The sequence below is a fragment of the Phaethon lepturus genome, unplaced genomic scaffold, assembly GCF_000687285.1.
Source record: "Phaethon lepturus isolate BGI_N335 unplaced genomic scaffold, ASM68728v1 scaffold4153, whole genome shotgun sequence".
In the NCBI taxonomy this organism is placed as follows: Eukaryota; Metazoa; Chordata; class Aves; order Phaethontiformes; family Phaethontidae; genus Phaethon; species Phaethon lepturus.
Genome location: NW_010526811.1, coordinates 1 through 21,225, shown reverse-complemented (window position 1 = coordinate 21,225; position 21,225 = coordinate 1). Strand labels below are relative to the sequence as shown.

Here is a 21,225-nt window from a genome sequence, read left to right as displayed (position 1 = left end):
TCCCTAACTTTCTCTAATACTCAAATAACTGTCCTGAATGCAGCTTCGAATGGGTTTTAAGAAATTACAGACCTAGTGACCTGTGGAAATATTTCATGTTACATTGTTTCTTGTGGAATAAGAAATACCAAATGTCATTCGTAATGTCACACTCCTCCTAAGAAGGTGTAATTCTGAACTTTCTCCTCCATGACTTCTCAACTCTGATAAGAAATACTAGAACTTGTGTGCTGTGTTTTGTTAAAAAATGTAAATTTATGCTAAAAATTGTTTGTCAGTCTCTCAGAAAAGTAAAAGTAATTAAATAGAAAGTTCTACAGATTTGTGCCATTTCTGTACCCTCTCATCTCAAGATGGTGTGAGAAACAGACAATTGTAATAACTTGCTGCTACTCCTTTCCAGCTTAATTTGATCTTGTTCCTTAATTCTGACAGATTGTTTTTAATTTTCCCATCTGTTCCATAAAAATTGCAAGTGATTGACTCTTAGGAAAAAATAATGTCTAATAACTGAGCCATTTTTAATGAGTTGGTAGGAGTTATTTAATGAGACGTGCTGAAGAAGGCAAGCCAAGTTGAAAGATTGGGCCTGGAGTGGAGGATGTAAAGAAAGGTAAAGGGCACCTGCATGCTTCAGGAAATCTCTACTCTTCTTTTTAACCTCAGCTTTAGACTGCTGCTGTCTCCAACTTCAGGCAGTGCACATCCTTAGAGCCATGGACAAAAAACAAATGTTCGGTAGCAGTAATTCCTTTTCCCCTTTTCTTTAGTGCAATGTCTACCCTCAGACAGCACCGCTTTGGAGCGAGGAACAGTCATGGAAAGGGGAAAAAAAAAAAAAAAAAAGATCAAAGGATAATACTTAAGTAAATTTAAAAACATTGTAGGTTGTGCTTTAACTTCATCTCTTCTAGCAGCCTGCACCATAACTCCCAGTTATTCTGGTGTTAGGTCAGAAAGAACCCCCATGCCAGTAAACAGAGTGAATGTTCTCCTCCAGCCTCTCTAAAGGCTAAAGCCCTTTGCTTTAAAATTGCCTGAAAATGACATCTCCTGGGACAGGAAGCTATCAATAATGCAGTATGGGTCTTTGAGAATAGCAGCCATGAATATAAATGTTAACATCTGGACTTCTCCCTTCTGTTTTGGTTTTAATATATTATTATAATAAACATTAACATTATTTATTATAATCATCAAATAGCAGTTTCTCTGGCAGCCTGAGACTGCATTATAAAATCAAATGGTGAAAATAAATATACAGCTCTTTTACAAAGAAAGTTGAAAGTTTGGCTCAACTCTGCAAATATGCCATTGTTAGTCTAATCTATCGTACAATTCATAGAATAATGAATTAACTTTCCGATTGCATACAGTGAGGCATAACAAATGAGAGAATGCTACCATAGTAATAAGTAAAATATACACTTGTTTTTGCAGTTTTTAATGGGCTACCAACTAAGGAGAGAGACTTCTGTCTGCATTTTTTTTTTAACTAGTAAAATCTGAGAGTAATTTAAGTGAAAAGAGAGCAGGGAACATCAGTACTGCACACTTTTAGAGCATCTCCAAATACTCAGCCTGACAGGTTTCCCTGTGACATGTATTTCAAACAACCAAAGAGGACAGCGGAAAGTTTAAAATGTGACTTTTAAACCACCGAATGTGGTAACAGTTAAAACTGCTTCTGGTTTAGATTTGTACAAAACTGGACTTGGATGGTGTTTGTTTTAAGGCACAAGCTCAGCAAGTAGCCACATATGGGAGATGCCCCATGCTTATATAGAAGTCTCTGGCTCTGAATGAGACTGGACTGTGCCTATGAGTTAGACTATCCTAATCTGGGACTGATATAAGGGAAGAAAATGTTTTTACTTTTTAAGGATTTTTTTTCTTCTTATTACTGTCTAGTAGCAATGTTCCTAGAGTTTGACCTTTTTTTTTTCTGTTGGGGAGAAGGAATGGATTGGTGGTTTGCTTTGTCTGCATGGCAGAAGACAAAAATGACTTAATTTGGGGTAAATTCTCATGGGCTTTTGGAACACAACCCATTTATCTATCGCTCTTGATGGATTTTGGACAAGGATTTTGTTGCATTGTGGCTTTAGTAATAAATCTGCGTATTTATGTAGTTAAAATTAAATTCACAAGATGTAAATTTAATAGTTCTGCATTAATCCTTCATGAAGCATTGATCTTTTGTTTTTTTTATCTTCCTCCTCAGTGTGTCAATCCTGATCTTTAATACTTCTCGTCAGTGCTTTGTTGTGGTGAGGCAGTTCCGCCCAGGTAATCCTCTTTTTTAAGTTTTCCTTTTGCTCTCTAGTGAACCAAGCTTTTAAGGGTTTAGCAGCTAAAAGTTGGTGCATCTGTGGTGATAAAATCTTTGGTTTATATTCTGTTTCTTTGTATGATAGCCCACTCTTTTCAGTTGGTCAGTATTTCTAACTGGGGAAATTTCCTTTATAGATGAGACAAATGATCAGGGTAGCCTTACATTTTGCTTTTTGGGCTAGTCATCGTCCTCCTTTGGATGAAATTACAAACAGCTCTACAATGATCATGCAATTCCTTCTTCACCTGTCTAGTATTTAGTAGGCAGTTTCTGTGCAGAAGCACAATATTCCTTTTTTTTAATGTGTTGTTGTGCGTTGTATACTTGGGAATTTAAAGTGAGGGCAATTTAGGACTGTATGCTTTTTCATCGATACGTAGACAGCTTCATTTTACCAGTTATTATTATGACTTTACATGAATATACTTTTTTTCCTGTGTCTTTGTATCAGTTATTTTAATTTGAAGCAATATTTACTTTTTGGAAGTTAAAAATTAAATGCATATTCTCTGCCTGTAAAAAAAAAAAAAAGGCACAAGATATTTCACTGACTGTTGCTAAGAGACCATTTCAAGACTGTTCCTGGTAGATGTTATAGGAAACTTTCAAGGATGGTGTCATGCTGTCTTTTCTTGCTGACAGTGATTGACAGGCTCTTCAGTGTTGTGCACCACTGTTATACTGACTGTGCATACTTCTCATGCAGCACTAATATTGGCTATTATAAAGAGTTTGTTTATTTGTTTATCAATAATCCAATGTCTTTTATTTGCCAGCTGCATAAAATGGCTCATATAGCTATTCCTCTCTTTGAGGCAATCTTAGGCAGAAGCCTTCATCTATGTGGAAATGTATATGTGTACTGAACAGCGACATATTCATTATATCATCCCTATGGAAGTGTCAAATCTGCCTCAAAAGACTAGACTGTTCTGGAGTTAAACTGTTCCAGAGTCTGGAGCTGCTTAGAAACCTGTCCTTAGGGACAGTGGTCATTCAGACACTCAGTCCATAGCAGTTCAGTGATTGCAACCATGCCCTGACATTAATCACACCACTGTAATTGTATTTCCATTCCATGGTTATTGTCTGCCTTGGTGCCCATTCCACAAATGAAAATTAAAGCTGAGACCTTTCTCATTGCTAGCTCCTATCAGGGTCCCACTAGGAAGGTGATAGCTCGTTACTTGTAAGCAAACAGCTTGTGCTCACTCACCAGGCACATCCCCTTCACGTGTGCTGGTTGACATAAGTGCTTGCCTTTCCTTAGGGTGCGGTGTCGTGATCAGGTTTTCCCATTGAAGTCTGTGCTGCTTATAATGGCAGTCATCCCTCCCTCTATGTACATTGCCAGGCCATTCCCTTTGGGAGCACCACCCCTGAGGCAGCCACAGAAGAGGTCTTATATGACTGCAAACAGGTAATTCTGAGGATTAGACAGTTTATCTGACTGGCCTGGAAGAGTTCATGCTGGCTGCAGGGGTGGCACACAACTGGGGTGAGGCAGACAGGACCATATTTTTTGGTGTACTGTGGACTTAGATCATCTCAAATGAGTCATTTGGAAAGAGCAGAGGGAAGAAAGTTACATGTATATCTCAGTAGTTTCCATATTAGTTCCTTGCCCGTGACTGACTGGCCAAGGTCTTGGACAATGCTTATTTTGGTAATCAATTGACCACACATTTTCAAATATAGGAAATTAATATGTTCCTGGGAAAGGCTAGGGTTGGTACCTATGAATGTGTGCCTTGTTGCTTCCACTGTAATTGTAGTGACCTTTCCATGGATTGTGGTGTATTTTTTTAAAAAAAGAAAACTGATCTCTAGTCATGTTTTTCAGCTAAGAAATGGAAGCTCCTTTCTTTAAATGTCTGAATCTCAAAGGCTTGGATGTACCTACTGCAAACAGCTTTGAAAGTTTTAAATTCTGGAGAAAGATTAATTTTGGGGCAAACTTCTGCTCTTCATCTTTCTTTTCAGACTGATCTAGACCTCTCCCGTTCAGGTGCTGATCTTGCTATACTACACTTCTGAGACAAGAAGCTTTATAGAAAGAGCCTAGGCACAAACTTCTGGGGTATAGGCTCTGTCCCAGAGATCAAGTGCTTGAGAAGTCACTGTGGTACTTTACTTTTGCGTGACAACATTTTTGTAGGGACCTTGTATATCAAAGTTTTAAGAAATAATAAGCTAAATCCAGTAACTGGAAGAACAAAAAATTGTCCACTAAACTTGAGCTCTTTTATGTACCTCATCTGTAAGATTTAGAATGGGAAATAAAAGATAAGCTAATTTGTATGATATATAATAACCATGTTATGTGTATGTTAAATACGCATGTCAAATATTTTAATAGAATAAAAATAATTTCCAATTTTAAAATAGTTTTATTTAGGGTGTTTTATAACACCCTCATGCTAACCTTTCATGAAAAGCAAAAACATAGACATGAGGGAATTTCAAAGAACAAACAGGTGCAATTCTACCTGGTAAACTAAAGTTACAATGATTGGAATTGTTGGTAGTGATTCTTTGTGTGCTAACATCCAGTCCTGCAGTTCTTACTCAGGCAAAATTTCTGTTGACATCAGTGAGAGGTTTTGCTTAAATAAAGGCTAAAATCTGGCATTTGCACTTTCTTTAGGAGTGCATTACAGTGGCAGCTGTTTGTAGATTAGTTCAAGAAGTCTTCTTCAGACTCCACACAGGAATCTGTGCAAGGAACTATATGTTCAAAAGAGGTGTGTGGGCTTTTTTTTCAAACAAACATACATGCTTTTCATACCCTTTCTAAATAACAGCTGAGTTGACAGGCTGAAAGGCTCATCATTGTGCATATGGTACATAATGTGCAACCCAACTTTCCTGCTAGATAACTGCATAGTTTAAATTAAATCCTGATATCTGCATTGCCCAACAAATGGAAGTGGTATGGCTTTTCTGGGACTTAAACTTCTTGGATGAAGTTTAAGCTTCCTTTTTAAATTTTTGTTTATTTTAAGATGTTCATGAATTCATTCCAAGTGATGTAAGCACAAATAGAGTTTAAAGAATAATTTTACAGAAATCGCATGAGAACCTTTGTTCTCTAAAGTTCTAATTTCAGTGTGTCATAATTTTAATAGATAACACAAATGAATTCTTTGTACTCTCAAGTACTCTGGTGGTTATAAATTTCCAGGCAAAATTTGTGTACCATCTCTTTTTCTATTTAATATGAATAAACTAACATCCCCCCCGCTCTTGTTTCTTTTACTTTGTGGGTTTTTTTTAAGCTGTTTACATGTGTGAAGTAGAAAGGCATCATCCTCAAGCCTTTCAGCATCAGGACAAGGAGAGCTTCTCTCGCCTAGAGGATCCCTTACCTGCTGTGGTAGGAGTGACCTATGAACTCTGTGCTGGCATTGTAGACAAACCAGACCTTTCTTTAGAAGAAATTGCATGTGGCGAAGTCTTAGAAGAATGTGGCTATCGTGTTCCCGTCACAGACCTAAGGAGGATCACTTCTTACAGGTAAATAGCAGTAAGTTACAACACTTTGCATTTTGTTGTTTCAGAGATTGCTGAAGTGGCTTGAATGTAAATTAATGTTCCCTATTCCCTTATTTAAGCAGTGTGTTGGAGGAACCTGGACATCTGAAAGTGTATGTACAGGTGTAATTTTCAGCAAGTGAGAGGAGTATTTACAGAGACCTAAGGAATTATAAACTCATAATTATGGGATTGAATTCCCAGTAAGAATGATACCATTGTGATTTATTCCAAAGACTATTAGAACTGGGAAAAGTTGCACTGAACTCTTCAGAGCAGTTTGTTACAGTGCTTAGAAGGCAGCTGGTCTTTAATGTGTCAGACATTTTCCATCTCTGATTCTTATTATTCTGATTAACAATAGAAGCTGCCCAAGATGGACTCTGATTTACCACTAACACAATTTTGCAGAAGCGTGAGAACTTGTACCATTAGATTTCTTCACGTTATTTGGGCTGTAATTAAGCCTTCTTTGAATTGGACAATAATTAATGTTATATATGAAGATTTTGCTGATTTGACTGTGAGAATGTTTACTTTTTTTTGCAGGGTTTTAAATAGTTATTGAAAGATTTTAATGTGTTTTAAAACATATATTAGAAGTAAGAGGAAAACTTAATATGTAAGAAGAAAAATAAAAAATGTCAGTTTGTTTTTTGGGGAACAAACCACAAAAAAACCCAAACAGAAAACCCTCAGGAGAAACTTTGCACAGAGCTTTAATCCCATTGTATCTCTTTCCCAGCTTTTAGTATTGTTACACAAAATGTACGTGTGTTTGTATTTTACAGAGAAAGCAGCAGGTTTTTTACTTTTTTAATTTTCCTTGACATCTCCATTGAACTAGGCCCTGTCATTGGTTTTTAATTTGGGAATTGAATACAAATCCACAGCTGTCAATCCTGGCAAATGTTATTTCCTGCTGGATTAACAAGCAGTGCTTCTGTTGAGGGGAGGGGGTGAATCACAGGAGCTGTCTTTTACAGCTCCTTGAAACTAGATTAAGGGTTTGTTCTCCTGAAAGAAAAAGTGCCTGCTAGATTTATGAGCAAAAGCTGTCTATAGAATTTGATAGGCTGGGTGACACTGGCAGGCCATACCATGCAGATATATACATATGTGTATATATATGTATGTGTATGTATACAGACACAAAATAGGAGAAGTAGAATATAGTTTCTGTAGCTGTAGAGGTTTGTAGCTCCAGTGGAGAAATTTTACAGCATTAATGATTCACATCTGGCTAAAACATTGTATGGTTTTTGGTTGATAAATGTATCTTACAGGTGGTTGTTCTTTCAATTGCTTTTTTTTTTTTTAATTGCACTGACTTGCAAAGAGAGTGTACAATTGGAGTTTTCTCTGGTGGGACCAATGCAAAGGACACTTAATACGTTAATCCTCCAATCCTGCTTTGTGTAAGTGGGCATAGCTTTTTGCCCACAGAGATCCGTGCTGAAGTTAGAAGGGCCTGTATAATAGTAGTAACATTTTTAGATTAATATGAGAGGTTGAAACCTCAAATATGATATTTTAGAGTTTCTTTTGTAGGACTTCCTGTGCTCTGTATTACAATTTTATTATGTTACAGTCTTCCCATTAGGAGTGTCCTGTTCTCCTTCCTTCAGCCAAAGATTGGCATATCTGTCTGATCCTTGAGGATTTGATGCAAAGACAGGAAGTACTTGGTTCCCCTGTGGTCTGCTAAGGACATTTTTTTCTATAATGGCTCTATTACATATAAGAATTTCAGGGCTTTTTTTTTTTTTTTAAATGTAACAAGTTTTTCTAAGTGGTTTATGCTCTTTCATGCTGCGACTATCAATAAAAAACACTGATGTAAAGTGTTACGTTAATGCATATGCATCCCAGTAACAATTACAATCCATCATGCACTTCTGTTATTATCTGTCATCTCCATGATCCATGTAATAGTTGCTCTGTTATTTATTGATCCATTGCATCAGGTCAGAGAGCCTTAGAAAACAGAATTGGAAGGAATTTTGGGAGGATCTCATCTAGACTGCTCCTCTTCCAAAGATCAAGCTCAGCTGGATTTAAATCACTTCTGTCAAATGTGCATCTGTGCTTTCTCTATAATCTGATAATTTCATAGCCTCTCCAAGCATTCTATCTGAAGTGTCTAACTATCTGTACCATGAACAAGTTTTTTCTCACGTCTTGCCTAAATTTCCCGTTCTTTACTTCAAATCTGAAACTTACTACCCAGTTCCCAGTCGACATGAAGTACTTCTGCACCTTCCACATACTTGTTTGAACATGTCTCCCCTTTATTTTATTTTTGCCTATGAAAAACTATCTTAGTTGATTAAGCTTTCTCTTTAGATCATGTTTTCTAGATGTCTGATCATTCCTTCTGCATATTCCATCTGTCTGCATATTTCTTAAAAACATAGTGCCCAAAGTGGAGCACAGCATTTTAGCGGGGTTTTACCAGTGTCAGATGGAGTGGAAGCATTATTTCCCTAGTCTTACAGATGATTTTGTTTATATGCTGTAGTATTTTTTGCAGTGGCGTTGTATTGTTGACTTGCAGTCCACAAGGCCTCCTCTATCTCAGAACTATTTTCTGCAGCAGTACTGCACTGTCATTCATCTCCTGTCTGTCTTTGTGTTGTTCATTATTGCTGCCTGAACACAGGGTCTTGAACTTGCCTTTACTGAATTGCATTCTCTTTTTTCAAACCATTCCTCCAAGTTGTTGGAATGATTTTGAATTCTAATATTCATCTCTAGCTTTTTATAAATAGTCTCTCTCAGCTTTGCCACCTGCAGTCCTAAAACAAAATATTGAATTATATTGAATGGAAAACGGTCCCCAGTGGTATCCTATTTAGTTTGTATTTCCAACTTGATCCATAAGTACCATTTTCATACTAGCTTTGCACCTATTTCAGTTTCTTCAATTTCTTAAGTGTATCATGATCTCCTGACTTCTTAATGAAACTGTCATATTAGATAGCGTTCAAAGCCTTGATGACTGAAGTTACATTGTTTGTGTTGCTGCCCCATCCACAAGACCTGTTATCATATTAGAGCTGATATTTGTTTGACTGCACTTGATATATTCCTGACAAATCTGTTAGCTGTTGTTTCTTTTTTGATGAATTAAGCAGATCTCAGACTTAATTACCTTGAATGATCCACAGAGTAGCTGTGGAGTCAATGCGAAATCAGGAAAGAAGCCAGGAGTTGGGGAATTTAGACTAGCTGAGCAAGAGTCTTAGGAACAAGTTGTTCCAGCAACAGCAGGGCAGTTTGGCGTGGGTCAATGAAGGAGACCAGACTGGGGGCAGATAATGAAAGACAAACATATTAAGAGGGACTTGACTGGAGGAGGGCAGAGGAATCACACTTTGGAGAATCAGAAATATCTGCTCCTATTATAAAAAAATGCCAGCCAGAAGATGAATTTAAATGCAAATGGTTCATTTTACTGTGTAGATGGAGGCAGGAGTCATTCTGAAAAAAACCTGTTGTTTGCAACCTGTGTGGTGAGTTTCCTCTTCTCATCATGGCCACACAACATTTGTGCTTGGCATACAAAAAGTAACCTGATTTTGGTATTACAAAAAAGTTTGTTTTCTGCTCTGGCAGCAGCTAATCCACTTTTGGAGGCTTCCTGAAAGTTTTGGCACCTACTGGTGTGTTGAGTTCTTGTCAACTGTATGTATGGCCTCAGGCAAAAATAGCATAGATGGTAGATGTGATGGGGGTAAAGGAACCATTTAGCTCAATAATAAAATGAAGCTAATACTATAGTAGTATAATTGTAAACTGAGGCTTCATTAAAATGGTTGCCAGTTAAATGGTTCATTTTTAAAACCTCTTAAAAGATATTTGTAAGCTTCTCTCCAGGTTTTTTTTCCTAAACGCAGTATTTTGTAAGCGAACTAGTTTGGACTTAACTCATATATCAGATATAATAAATTTTCTATCTGTCATGGTATCCCAGAAGTTTTCAGTCTGAATCCCATGTGCAGTTCAGCTGTGAGTTGGTTTCTTAGGTTGAATTACTTCCAGCTATCTTCCTTGAGACTTGTTTCCTTACACAACAGACACAGGGAAATAATGTTGTTGTTAAAGATATTATTACTGCCATTGCAACTTTGAGTATTTTCTTTTAGTTCTTGAAATGTTTGGTCTTCTTGAAGAATATTTATAAAATTACTTGGACTTATATAGCACCTCAGGGCATCAGGATAAAGTTGAACCAGGGCTTCAGGTTCAACTTCCTTTTCCCTTCGTTCTGTCGTTATTTTCTCCTGGAGGTTGCAATAAACTCTTGGCTATGAATTGGATACAATAGGAGCTGCAGGTTCTCAGCCTCACTGCAAAATTCAGATGGATCAGTTTAAGGGACTGACTATATTAATACAGGTACTTACTTTAATCTTCCTACATTTGATTTTTTCCCAAAGTATACAACAAAGAAGAGCTTTCAGAGAATTAATATTGGATGTTCCAATTACTGTGCTATAGCTATTAGCCTCTGTGCAATGAGGTAAAAATGGTTTGTGTTCACAAGTTGTTATGTAGAAAGAATAATAGCCTTGAAAATGTTGGAGCGCATTATAATTAGAAAGATCACCTGCTAGTACACCTGTTGGGCAATGGCATAATGTAATATAATTTTATGTTAATTACTTTTCTGCTTTTTTCTTGCACCTGCTGCTTATAATGTCAGAACTGTACAAAGGTCCTAAGAAGTGACAATAGGAGCTGCATGTCACTGTTCATCAGCTTACATGTTGCATGCCTAAAGGGATCTTGATTTCAGCATCAATAACAGAGATTTGTGTTGCATTTAGTTGTAAACATGAATTACGTATTCACTATATACCCAAATTCTGCATCCAAATGGCTTATGTCTTGTAGAAGGATACATTGCATTTAGGAATTTTCACATTAACTGTGTCAGATAAAAAACGAAAAATTTATTTCTGTGTTGATAGGAACAGGTAAATGTTGATTATTTATAGATGTTATATTTGTTAAATATTAAGAAATTATGAGAAATTTAGCTTTTAATTGCTGTCTATAAGAAATCTGAGTTAAACTAATAAGTCTTCACAATAAGTCAATTTATGTGTTCCTCATCTTGCAGCAGAGGGGTAGAGTGTAAGATACTGTTTCTTTTCTCGTACATGTTTTTCCCTTCAAATTAAAAGTGTAATATTTATGAATGTAATTATGAATGTAATAATTGGTTGTCATAGATGTGCATCCAAACCTGAGGAGAAGGCAAAGCTAATTCTGAGTACATGCTTTGAATTTCAGCCTTGCTTACAAATTTGCACATGTGCATACATGCACCCGTGTGTGCACACACACCCAGTTTGAGGAAGAAACTTCTGTTACTGAGCATCGGCAAGCATACATGGTGGACTCAATCTCACTCCTCGCTTACAGGCACTACTAAACTTCTTTTTTTACAGCAATAAGATACTGTTACGCACTTGTGATAAAAAACATGTATGTAATGTTTCTTCATGCTTAGGAACTTTGATATGACAAGGGAAAAGTCCCATTTTGTGAGCTCTGTTTCATGTGCTACATATTTCCTAATGCATTTAATAGAAGGGAACTGCTAAACAAAGACTTTGGAGAGCTGCTATTGCCATGTTTCAAAAACAGATTGGAGTGACAATCTGTCTGTCTTTTGTGTTTTCCTGGTCTAAGGAGGAAGTAGATAGAAAATACTCTAATTGCAGCCTCATTCTGCCAGCCAGTCCCACCCTGGGCAGGCGGTGAGGAGAAGCACTTTGCAGTGATTCTGCAGAAACTGCTTCTCTGCTGTGCTGTTGCCTGGAAGTGTGTTGCCCACAGCTTTGAGAGCCATAGCATGATTTAATCACAGTCTTTGAGTGTTTTATTTAAAATGAAGTATGAGAATGCAACATACAATCTTGTTTTGATGTGTTAAACTTAATAAGTTACTATTGTTATGAAAACCATACCACTTTGGTATCCTTACTTTGACATGCATACGTCCTTAGACTTGCTATTGTCAAAGGTTTCTAATTGTCTCTAAAGCAACACTAAAATTTTAGTGCTAATAGACTTCTGGGTTTTAAAATCTCTCTCTGTTGAAGTTACAGGCTTTGTGAGCTTAAGCCCTAATGATCTGACAAAGAGTATTTGTCAGCCACGTAGCTGTTAACTGAAACAACTATAAACTTCTCAAAAGAAACTGATCCTCACCATAAAGAGAAGACAAAAACAGAGCTGTGTTTTGTATAGATCATTTGCATTTGTCCCACAGTGGTAAATAAGAGTCAAGCACCGTACAGACACATCAAAATACATCTGGAACAATCAGCTAGGTCAAGCCAGGCTTAGTAGGTCTGGGTCAGTATGAGCCATGACATGCCTGGTGTGGGCAACACAGTGCTAAGCCCGTGGAGTGAGACTGAAGCCTCAAGTCTGACCCCGAGCCAGGGCCATGAGTTCAGACCCTGCTTGCCCTCCCCCAAACCAAGCCTCTGGTGCACTGGGAAGGGGAAACACCTTTATCAGGAAGGTGGTTTTCCCAGGGTAAAACTCATCCCTTGCAGTTCGAGTGTGCTGACCCCTGTGATTTCCACAGATGCAAAGGTAATGAATATAGCTGTAATCTGTTAATAGGTGACTCATTTCAGACTACGGCAAATGCATTTTATTTGTAACATGAAATACTAGGGCAAGGAAAAGCGTATGTATCAGACTTGAGATAGAGGAAGAAGGTAGCAGAAAAAGGAACATAACCATGAATTAAGGCACATCAAAATTCTTTAAACATCGTACTCTGAAAGTGTGCAAAAGCATAGGAAGTTCCTAGTGACAGATAATCTGAAAGTGTGCTGAAAACATAATAGCAGCCTGTTGCCTCTTTACCAGTCAGACCCACCTTCTCCCTCGCTCCCCTCTCACTCCTCCAGCCCCAAGTACCCAAAGTCGCTGAAATGTATACACGTTTTCCAAGGGTATGTGTTAAAACATTTTATTGCTTCAAGCGGATGGAGGCTCAGAATGGCTTCAAAGCAACAAACCTGCTAACTTTGATTTCTGTAAAAAACAAAGGTACGAAGACAAATGAAATGTTAATGCTATTAACTTTTGGACAATTTTCTTTGGACAGGCAAGCTCCATTAATATCCGCGAGTCTGGAAATGTGAAAGATGGCAATAGGCAATATTGGAGAATATTTTAGTGAAGGGCATTCCACATAGATCCATGAAAAAATGATCAACTGGCTGAGTAAGCCAGAGCATTTAGAGAAAGAAATATCAAATAAAAAAGGGGAGAAATATGCCTTTTTTATGAATTAAAGTATATTTCTGTATCTTTCAACCTTTCTCTGAAACCATTGAAATAGGCCTGTAGTTAGACAATAAAAGCTGTGAATATGTACATAAATAATGTCACGCAATCACCTCCAAAGTCACCCATCTAAATAGTGAGGGGATTCTGAGTAGTCTTAGAAATGTTAAATTTGCTGTTGGGGGACGGCAGAGTAGAATAACATGAGTATTGATACCAGCACTCTTTGATTTTATTTATAGCTCATTTGGAAGTTTTTATGAGCTTTTTATGAGTAACTCATGGCAAAGGTGCACCAAAGAAAGGTAAGTTAGGTAATCAAGTAACAAAGAATGAACATGTGGGTATGTCCTCCCTTGAATACTTATTGTTGCAAATTTTTCATTGGTTTCTGTGGCAAATGATAGGCCAGTATATGTGGAAAAAAATGCCATAACTTTGGGCTTATAACAAAGAGAAGACATTGATGTCCAGTGCTTTCCTCTTTTAAAGTATATTCAGTGTAGCAGCCACTCTTGACATACTTGGTTCATAAGAAAAGAAACATTGATTTAATAAAAGTATCATATGAGTAAATACAATGAAATAATGGCCGATTGAAATCACTCCATGCTATTTGAGTTACAGTGGCAAGAAACTGAATCTTATGGTATAGCACCTCAGGAAGCAGTTTTCCTTTACTTTAAAGAAAAGATGTGTGGAAAGTGAGCTCCTGTGATTTCCACAGCTGCAGCTACTTCATAACTATAGGTGCTATAGAAGGAGATTATGCTGTAAATAATCAAGCCAGAACATTCTTATAGAAGGGCTTCTTAAATAAAGTCTCTATGTTTTTGTATATAACCTTTACATAATATCAGGAGGACATGGGTATACTCAATCTAAGAGCATTTTCATTCTCCAGGTGGGGCACCCCAGATGAAGCTCAGATTTAACATTCATCATAAATAACACAACATTAAATGTATTATGCATGGTCTTGTGTTTTTTCAGAATACCTGGGACTAGCAAGCCCCATTCTTTGTCTTGCAAATTTTACAGTGTAAATTAACATGTGTGTGTTTATTCTTACTATCAATTACCAAAAAATAATCTCTGAAGCCCAGATTTCCTATGTTCATTTAATTACTAAAAATGCAGTTCTTGCAGAAATAATTAAAGAACGAATAATCTCTATATATAGAGGAAAACAGATCTGGATCTCTAGGTAAATAAAAAAAAAAAATCCTTTCTGCCTTCTCACACAAGAAAAGACAAGAAAAGAAGGAAAAGAGGGAACCAAAAATGAACAAACAGTCTACTATTCCATCACAAACACATTCTCTCAGTGAGGCTCCTTCCAATGGACATAGCTACAATAGTGAGGAATGGGTAGCACACAGGTCAGTGGTCAGTGACAGATATCAAGGTGACTAAGCTGTGGGAGACTGTTCACTGAATGACTAGAGCTTAAATAGCCATCCATGATGGATTGTGAGATAGATCTCTCCGCTCTTAATCAGTATTTAATTTCCAGTGTTGCTTTTTAGCACTATATATTCTTGCTTGATAATACCAGGAAAATATATTGTATTTTAACACAAAGGGAATCCAGTAAAGTGTGCCGTCATCCTCCGAGCAGAAAGGGCACTATCAGTGCATATTAGCATAAAAAAAAGTCATTCCATCTTTTGTGAGCTGGTTGCTGACAGCAACTTGATGAAAAATGAGTCTACCTTGCTTTTATAATGAGATCAGAGTGATCAAGCCAGTGTGGTGGGCCCAGTGTGCAACTCCTGCTGCTTTCGAAGACTGCGTTTGTGTTGTGCCGTCTGCTGGTTGGATTCTCAGTTGTGGTGAGGTGAGCAGCAGCGCGGCTGGCGAACGGCGTTCCTCTTCCAGGCAGCTTCCTGTCAGAAAAGAGAAAAGGGAGCGTGGCACGGGGAGTCCTGGGAAACCATTTGATGTACTGCCAGTGGCACATACAGTCTGTGGCTGATTGTCAGCCCTGGATAGCTCTCTGATTGGCAAACCATCTCTGATGGTCGTCAGAATAGCGTACAAATAGCAAGGACAGTGGCTGCAGAAAATAGGTCCTTAGGGACGGCAAGTACTGAATCAGATTGAGGGAGGAGGTCATGTACTTTGGTGAGAGTGGAAGAGAGAGGGAAAACCGTTAGTCTGGCCTCTTGCTGCATCCTAGTAGGTCACATTTTGTTGCTTAAAACATGTATCAAAAAACCCACTACTGCCACTGAAATAAAGTGATGAGCCCAGAATGAAAGAAATCCCATAGCAACCTTCAAAGTTCCTGGAAGTGCCAAAGATGCTTAAGTTTCTCAAGCACTTCGTAGAAATATAGGAATGATCCTGGAGTTGTGAAACGTCTTTCCCAAAGTCACAGAATATATCAGTAGTAATTTTAGGAAAAGAATTCACTGGTTCACTCCCTATTCTGTGTTTTAGAAATAAGTGTATATTGATGTAAGAAACCAACTTCAATAATCACTATTAATTCTCCAAACAAAATAATTGCCAGTGTTCATGGAAAATTGAGACCAATGATTAATTCCTGCTATGGGGTGTGATTTATGCTGAATTAACTAAAAGGTTTAGTTGACTATTGATTGTGTAAGTGTTGATATATACTCCAAGATCGTAACACTGCTACAAATCTTAGAATCCTCTGTATGTATAATACTACATATTATATAATATGTCTTCCACATAATAATATGGAAGCTAATTTTTCAGCTTGCCCTAATGCCTCATTCATAGTTCCAGTGGACTTTGGATCCAGATTCAATGTGGAAAGTCGGTTGTAATCATGTGAAATTAAGAAGTTGCGATTGTGATGTGAATATTTTCTTGGAAGGACTAAATGAGTGGATTATGTACTTATCCCTTATTTAATAATACCTAAATGAAATAGTCCTAAGGAAATAGAGGATTAACAAATAAGAAGTATAATACACAGCAAGCGGTCTAGCTGAAGAAAGACTACATAATCTAAAATATCCTCAACTAAATCCACTGTAGCAAATTCAGCAGGGAGACTGAATTACTTCAGATACATGCGTGCTTACAGTGGTCCATTTGGGTCAAGGCTAAAGTTCAGGAAGGATAGAGAAAGACCCTCAGGCTGCCTTTCTATTCTTGTACCTACCCAGTCCATGAGTAGAGGGCTCCAGCTGTGAACGAACATAATCTTCTTAGAGTAAAAAATCTAAATATTTGTGTAAAAACAAGCAAACAAATGTAGCATGATAACATCCAGATATGCTGAGGAGTTTCATTCTGTTGTTTGTAAATCTCTGTGAGTCATCCCATAGTCCAGCTCTCACTAAGGTCAGTTGAAGAAACTTCCGTTTACTTCAGTGTATGTAGAACAACTGTTCATCTATTCAAAAACTATTTTTTTATCTTCTCCCAAACTAACATTTTTTCCAAAGTGGCAGAATATATTTGAAGACAGATCCATTTCCTACGCAACTGTATTCAAAAGTGTTGATATTTCTGCATGAAAGTTGCAATCAATTTCTTTGTTAATTAAATTGCATTTATAGGTTCTAAATGACATTAACAGAGGTAAGGACATGCATTTTGATGTTGCTTAGTGACAGAAGTTAAGGACCCAGATTTCCATTCCTAGTTCTGAGCTACCTTCTTTTTATCTAAACCGAAGTTTCCTCTCCACTTTTTTCCAGGTCTGGAGTTGGTGTGACAGGCTCTAGGCAGACGTTGTTTTATGCAGAAGTAACAGACCAGATGAGAGCTGGTGAAGGAGGTGGCCAGCCTGAAGAGGGAGAGCTGATTGAAGTTGTAGAAATACCTTTAGAAGATTCCATGAAGTTTGCTTATGATGAGACTCTCCCCAAGACAATGGGTGTCATCTTCAGCTTCATGTGGTTCCAAAACAACATAGCACCCAAGCTACTGAAAAAATAAAATCAAAACACCAGAAAGCTTTCCTGCTGGTTCTGTGGATATAGAAAACTGCCTGCTTCAATCAACTCATCACAGACCGAAGCTTGCTTGAAATAAATTTGCAAGTAAAATCTGAATTAAAATCCTGACCCAGTTTCCATCATTAGCAAAACACTTACTGGCTTCACTGGGGCCAGGATTTGCCTCTGAGAAGCAAATACTGATTTTTCGTGCAAAGGCTGAGTAAGAGTGTCCAGTTCTTTTTTTTTATGGCACTGCTCTACCACTGTGTTGAAGAGTTGCTCAGGACCTCAGTGCAGCTGCTGTACCAGCCTGTCACTGTGGTCTGTACGTACTGGCAGCTGTCTATTCACTGCAGTTTCTGATATTTTTTGCGGGGGGAGGCAGCAAACCTTGATAGTCAGATAGAACTATGTTCCTGAGTTCTGCAGAGCTTTCAGGGAGCAGCTTTCTGTGTGGTGTGTTGCTCCTGTACAGAGAAAACGTGCATTTCTGAACATACAAACCTTTACTTCATAAGCAAACATGTCTGTAAATCCTTCTGCTAATGTGTCATTTTGACAATAGACCAGCTGTAAGATTATGTGCTTCTGTTCCCACTATAATGCTGAGCAGCAGTGATGGAGGGATGAATGATGGGGGCTTCTACTGGAACACGTGCCGCTTTGTTTGTTTTATGGTTTATACTTGATTAATTGGATCAAACTTTGTCCTCTGGAGTGGGACTCGAGAGGCTGAATTCTCTTAATCTGACTCTGAGGTGACTAATAGAAGTGATTTCTCTGAGGTCTTCTGTGGTCTGTTTCCTTATCACCCAAATGGGGAGAATGGGACTTACCCCTCAGATAATGCTCCTTGAAATCTAATGGTCGGAAGTGCTTTACTAAGAGATGTTATCATCATTTCTGCAGTTTACATTGAAGCCCATACAACCTGCACAGATGTCCTGAGCAACACAATTTGATTTAATAAAGTGGTCTAGTTAGAACGTATGTTATTTGTTCTGTTGGTGCAGTTGAGATGTGGACTGTTCGTCATGTGAAACTGTTAAGAGCGTGAATGAAACAGAATCAAGTCTGGCAATTTAATTATGCACTGGTTTATGTTATTGACTGAGTTAATGTTAATTAAGATGGCTACGTCATATGTGCCTCTAGGATTACTGACGTACTAAGTATGTTTAGAAGATGAGTACTGCAAATATGCAAACTTTCATAGAGCAACTGGAATAAGTGCTGTACAGATGCTTGGTGGTATCCAGTGGCTGATGTAAAATCACTGCATATCTAAGTAGGTGTATAAGCAAATAATTTTTTTAGAAAATGCTTTCAGAACTGGTACTTGCTGGTTCTTCTACTGACAGGGAGGAAAGGTCCTTGAAAAGCCACTGAAGAAAGAGCAGCCTTCATCTGTGGGAGTCAGACACCTTTTGTGAAAGTTCAGACACGTTTGCGTTGAACTGTGCCTGGTCTGTGGTGAGTCAAGGGCTGAGTTATCGTGAAAAGCAAATAAATTCTGTCTGTTGGATGTATTTACGTTGGAAGGTGCTTTAGGGTGGGGTCTCCACTGCTCTGCATCCTTACAGTGTCGAGTACTGTGTGCCCTGATCGTTGCTGAGGCCTTTACGAACTACTACAATATGTATAATAAATAATGCATTTTATTCCAGCGTGTAGTTACCGAAGTGTCTGAGTCCATTAAAATTGTTACCCTGTAGCTTGTTGATCTGTTTATTGTCAAGCTAATAAGTCTGTGCATATACATGTCAAAAGCCTTTTTTGCTGCATAATGCAGTAATTTGGAAAAATAAATCGGTGTAGTGGAGGGGGCCAGAGTTTGAAACTTTTCAAAGCAGCATTTATGTATTTATACTGTTTGCCCCAGAATTACAAATGGACCACCCTCCACTTCCGAGGAGGCTGTTTGTGCAGTGCGGAGAGCTTTCCTCCAGTCAGACATCCCCTCCCCTGCCGCATCCAGGACCCGGAGTCGGTGCTTCACAGGGTGCACTCCCGCGGCTTTAACCACCTTGGTGAGAGCACATGGCTTCGACCCAGCTGTGTGGGTGACAAGGGTTCAAGGTGCGATTCATCAGGCTAAATGCACACTTCACTGATTAGTCTGTCTAGAAGTGCCTCACATCGCGGCACCTGCGTTCGGTTAGGACTCATCAGGCCACCCCTGGAGGAGGCCGGTCAGGCAGTGCTGGGTCTGTTGTGCCACCATGCAAGGTCAACATCATGGCTGCTGGGCTACCAGAGAGGGCAGATGGCCATACCCAGCACAGGGGAGGATGAAGGTCCTAGGATCTCTGTGCATGTCACGCGGCTGGTGTGGCTTGGCTGCGTGTCTTGGAGCTGGACAGTTTGAAACACACGCAGATTTTTCCATTCCAAGGTGCTGTGGGTGTCCCTCCCCAAGAGCACGTGTGTTGGGGGAGCACCAAGGGCTGTGCCAGACTTGCCAAAACCTGGCCCAAACTGCTGCTGCTGGTCAGCAGAGCGCTGCTCCCCATCGCTCAGCAGGGTGGAGGGCTTGCAGGTTGTCGGTGCCTGCAGCCTGTCTGCTTCCCAGCCCAGCCCTGGGGCCGTGCCGGGTGCTGCAGAGGAGCTACCACCACCAGCGCAGCAGCCGGGGTTTCCCAGGCATGGGGCCAGAGTGAGAAGTCACTGCGTGGGGAGGGGGCACGTGGGGTGCAGCAGCACGGAGGAGTCCGCGGGGAGGGAAGCCGCAGCCCTCGCGAGGGCACAGGGACAGCCGTGCAGCACCCGCCCTCCGCTCTGCTCCGAGGCGACCTTGCCAATGCAAGCTACGGGCTTCAGACTAACCACTTGTGATGCAATTTAAATTTATCTTCTGGATAACGTGACGGAGGGTGGCTGCATAAGCTGGGCAGTCCCTCAGCACTGCGTGATCCAGAAGGCCAGGCGAGAAGCTGAGCAGCATTGGCCTCGCCTCCCAGGCCCTTCCTCCCCAGGGTTGTACTGGGCAGACACCTACAAAACCCCGGGGGACTGCGGTGGCTCTGAAGCCTTCGCACCCCAAGGGATGCTACACCCAGGTCCTGCGCTCTGCCCGGCCATCCCCGCAATTTGTACTTCTCAAACAGAAACAGAATAGTCAAGGGATTACTTGGGTTTCTTTCCACAGTTCGGGAATTTTCCACAGAAACAGTGGTGATGCAATATAGTGAAAGCTGTACATAAAGTGATGTTGTGTCTGGTGTTTGGCTTTGCAATATTAAATACAAACATATCTTCATCCTTTTCCTTTTTCCCTGTTAATTTTGATGGGGATTTTTAAAAGGAATTAGGTTAGAAAATGCAGGAGAAAGGGCTTGAACTTTTTTCAAAACAGTAGGTGATTCATATTTATAAAAATAAAACCAGAGCAATTCAGATGCCACTTTTCTCATCAGGGCTCATTTCAAAGATCATAATTAGAGCAAATCCGATACACATCGGCCAAGCCCAGGCAGGAAAACAGTGCTTCTAATGGAATCTTGAAATCACGTCTGTGTTTTAGACGTATCCTTCGGACGTGCCACCACACATATGTCCATGGAGAGCAGACAGTTCAGAATGAAACAGGGTCTCCATTTGCTGCTAACGAATACTGACTCCAGCCTGCAAAAATCTTTGTCTGATCTCATCCAACCATCCCCGTGAGATCAGCCTCCTTCTTTTATTGACTACAATCGAGCTGTCCGCATTTATAAAACAAATCTTAGCATCTCTCTCATCTTTATGATGTGGCTTTGGGATATAGAGATAATCTAATGAACCTGAAATTATGACTCAGGCTTCTAATGAAGCCTGAAATTATAAAATCTTGAATGTAAGGTCGCCGTCAGGCTCGCTATTAGGTGTCAAAAGAGGGGCCACCAGCACCTTGCTGTACATGGGCCTCATTTATTATGTTGTTTATTACCCTGTTTGTAAAGTATCTACCAGCCCTGAGCTGCTCCCAGGTCCCAGGGTATTAAGCGCCGAACAGCGATACGATTCAAATGCCTTCTCTAAAAGGCTGACACTTCAAATACACGAGCCGACCTGCGGCGCGGCAGGTGGGGCAGGCGCGGGGACGGGGCGCAGGGACCCCCGGCT

At 39.4% G+C, this 21,225-nt stretch overlaps 1 protein-coding gene across 1 annotated transcript in view; it reads left to right on the top strand.

The window, feature by feature from the left end:
* Positions 1-17,119, top strand: part of NUDT14 (nudix (nucleoside diphosphate linked moiety X)-type motif 14) — a 57,912-nt gene extending 40,793 nt beyond the window's left edge. The window contains exons 4-6 of the mRNA XM_010283167.1: positions 2,225-2,289; positions 5,614-5,851; positions 16,879-17,119. Coding sequence (XP_010281469.1) covers positions 2,225-2,289; positions 5,614-5,851; positions 16,879-17,119 — 544 coding nt within the window. The remainder of the gene's footprint in view (positions 1-2,224; positions 2,290-5,613; positions 5,852-16,878) is intronic.
* The last annotated feature ends 4,106 nt before the right edge of the window (positions 17,120-21,225 follow it).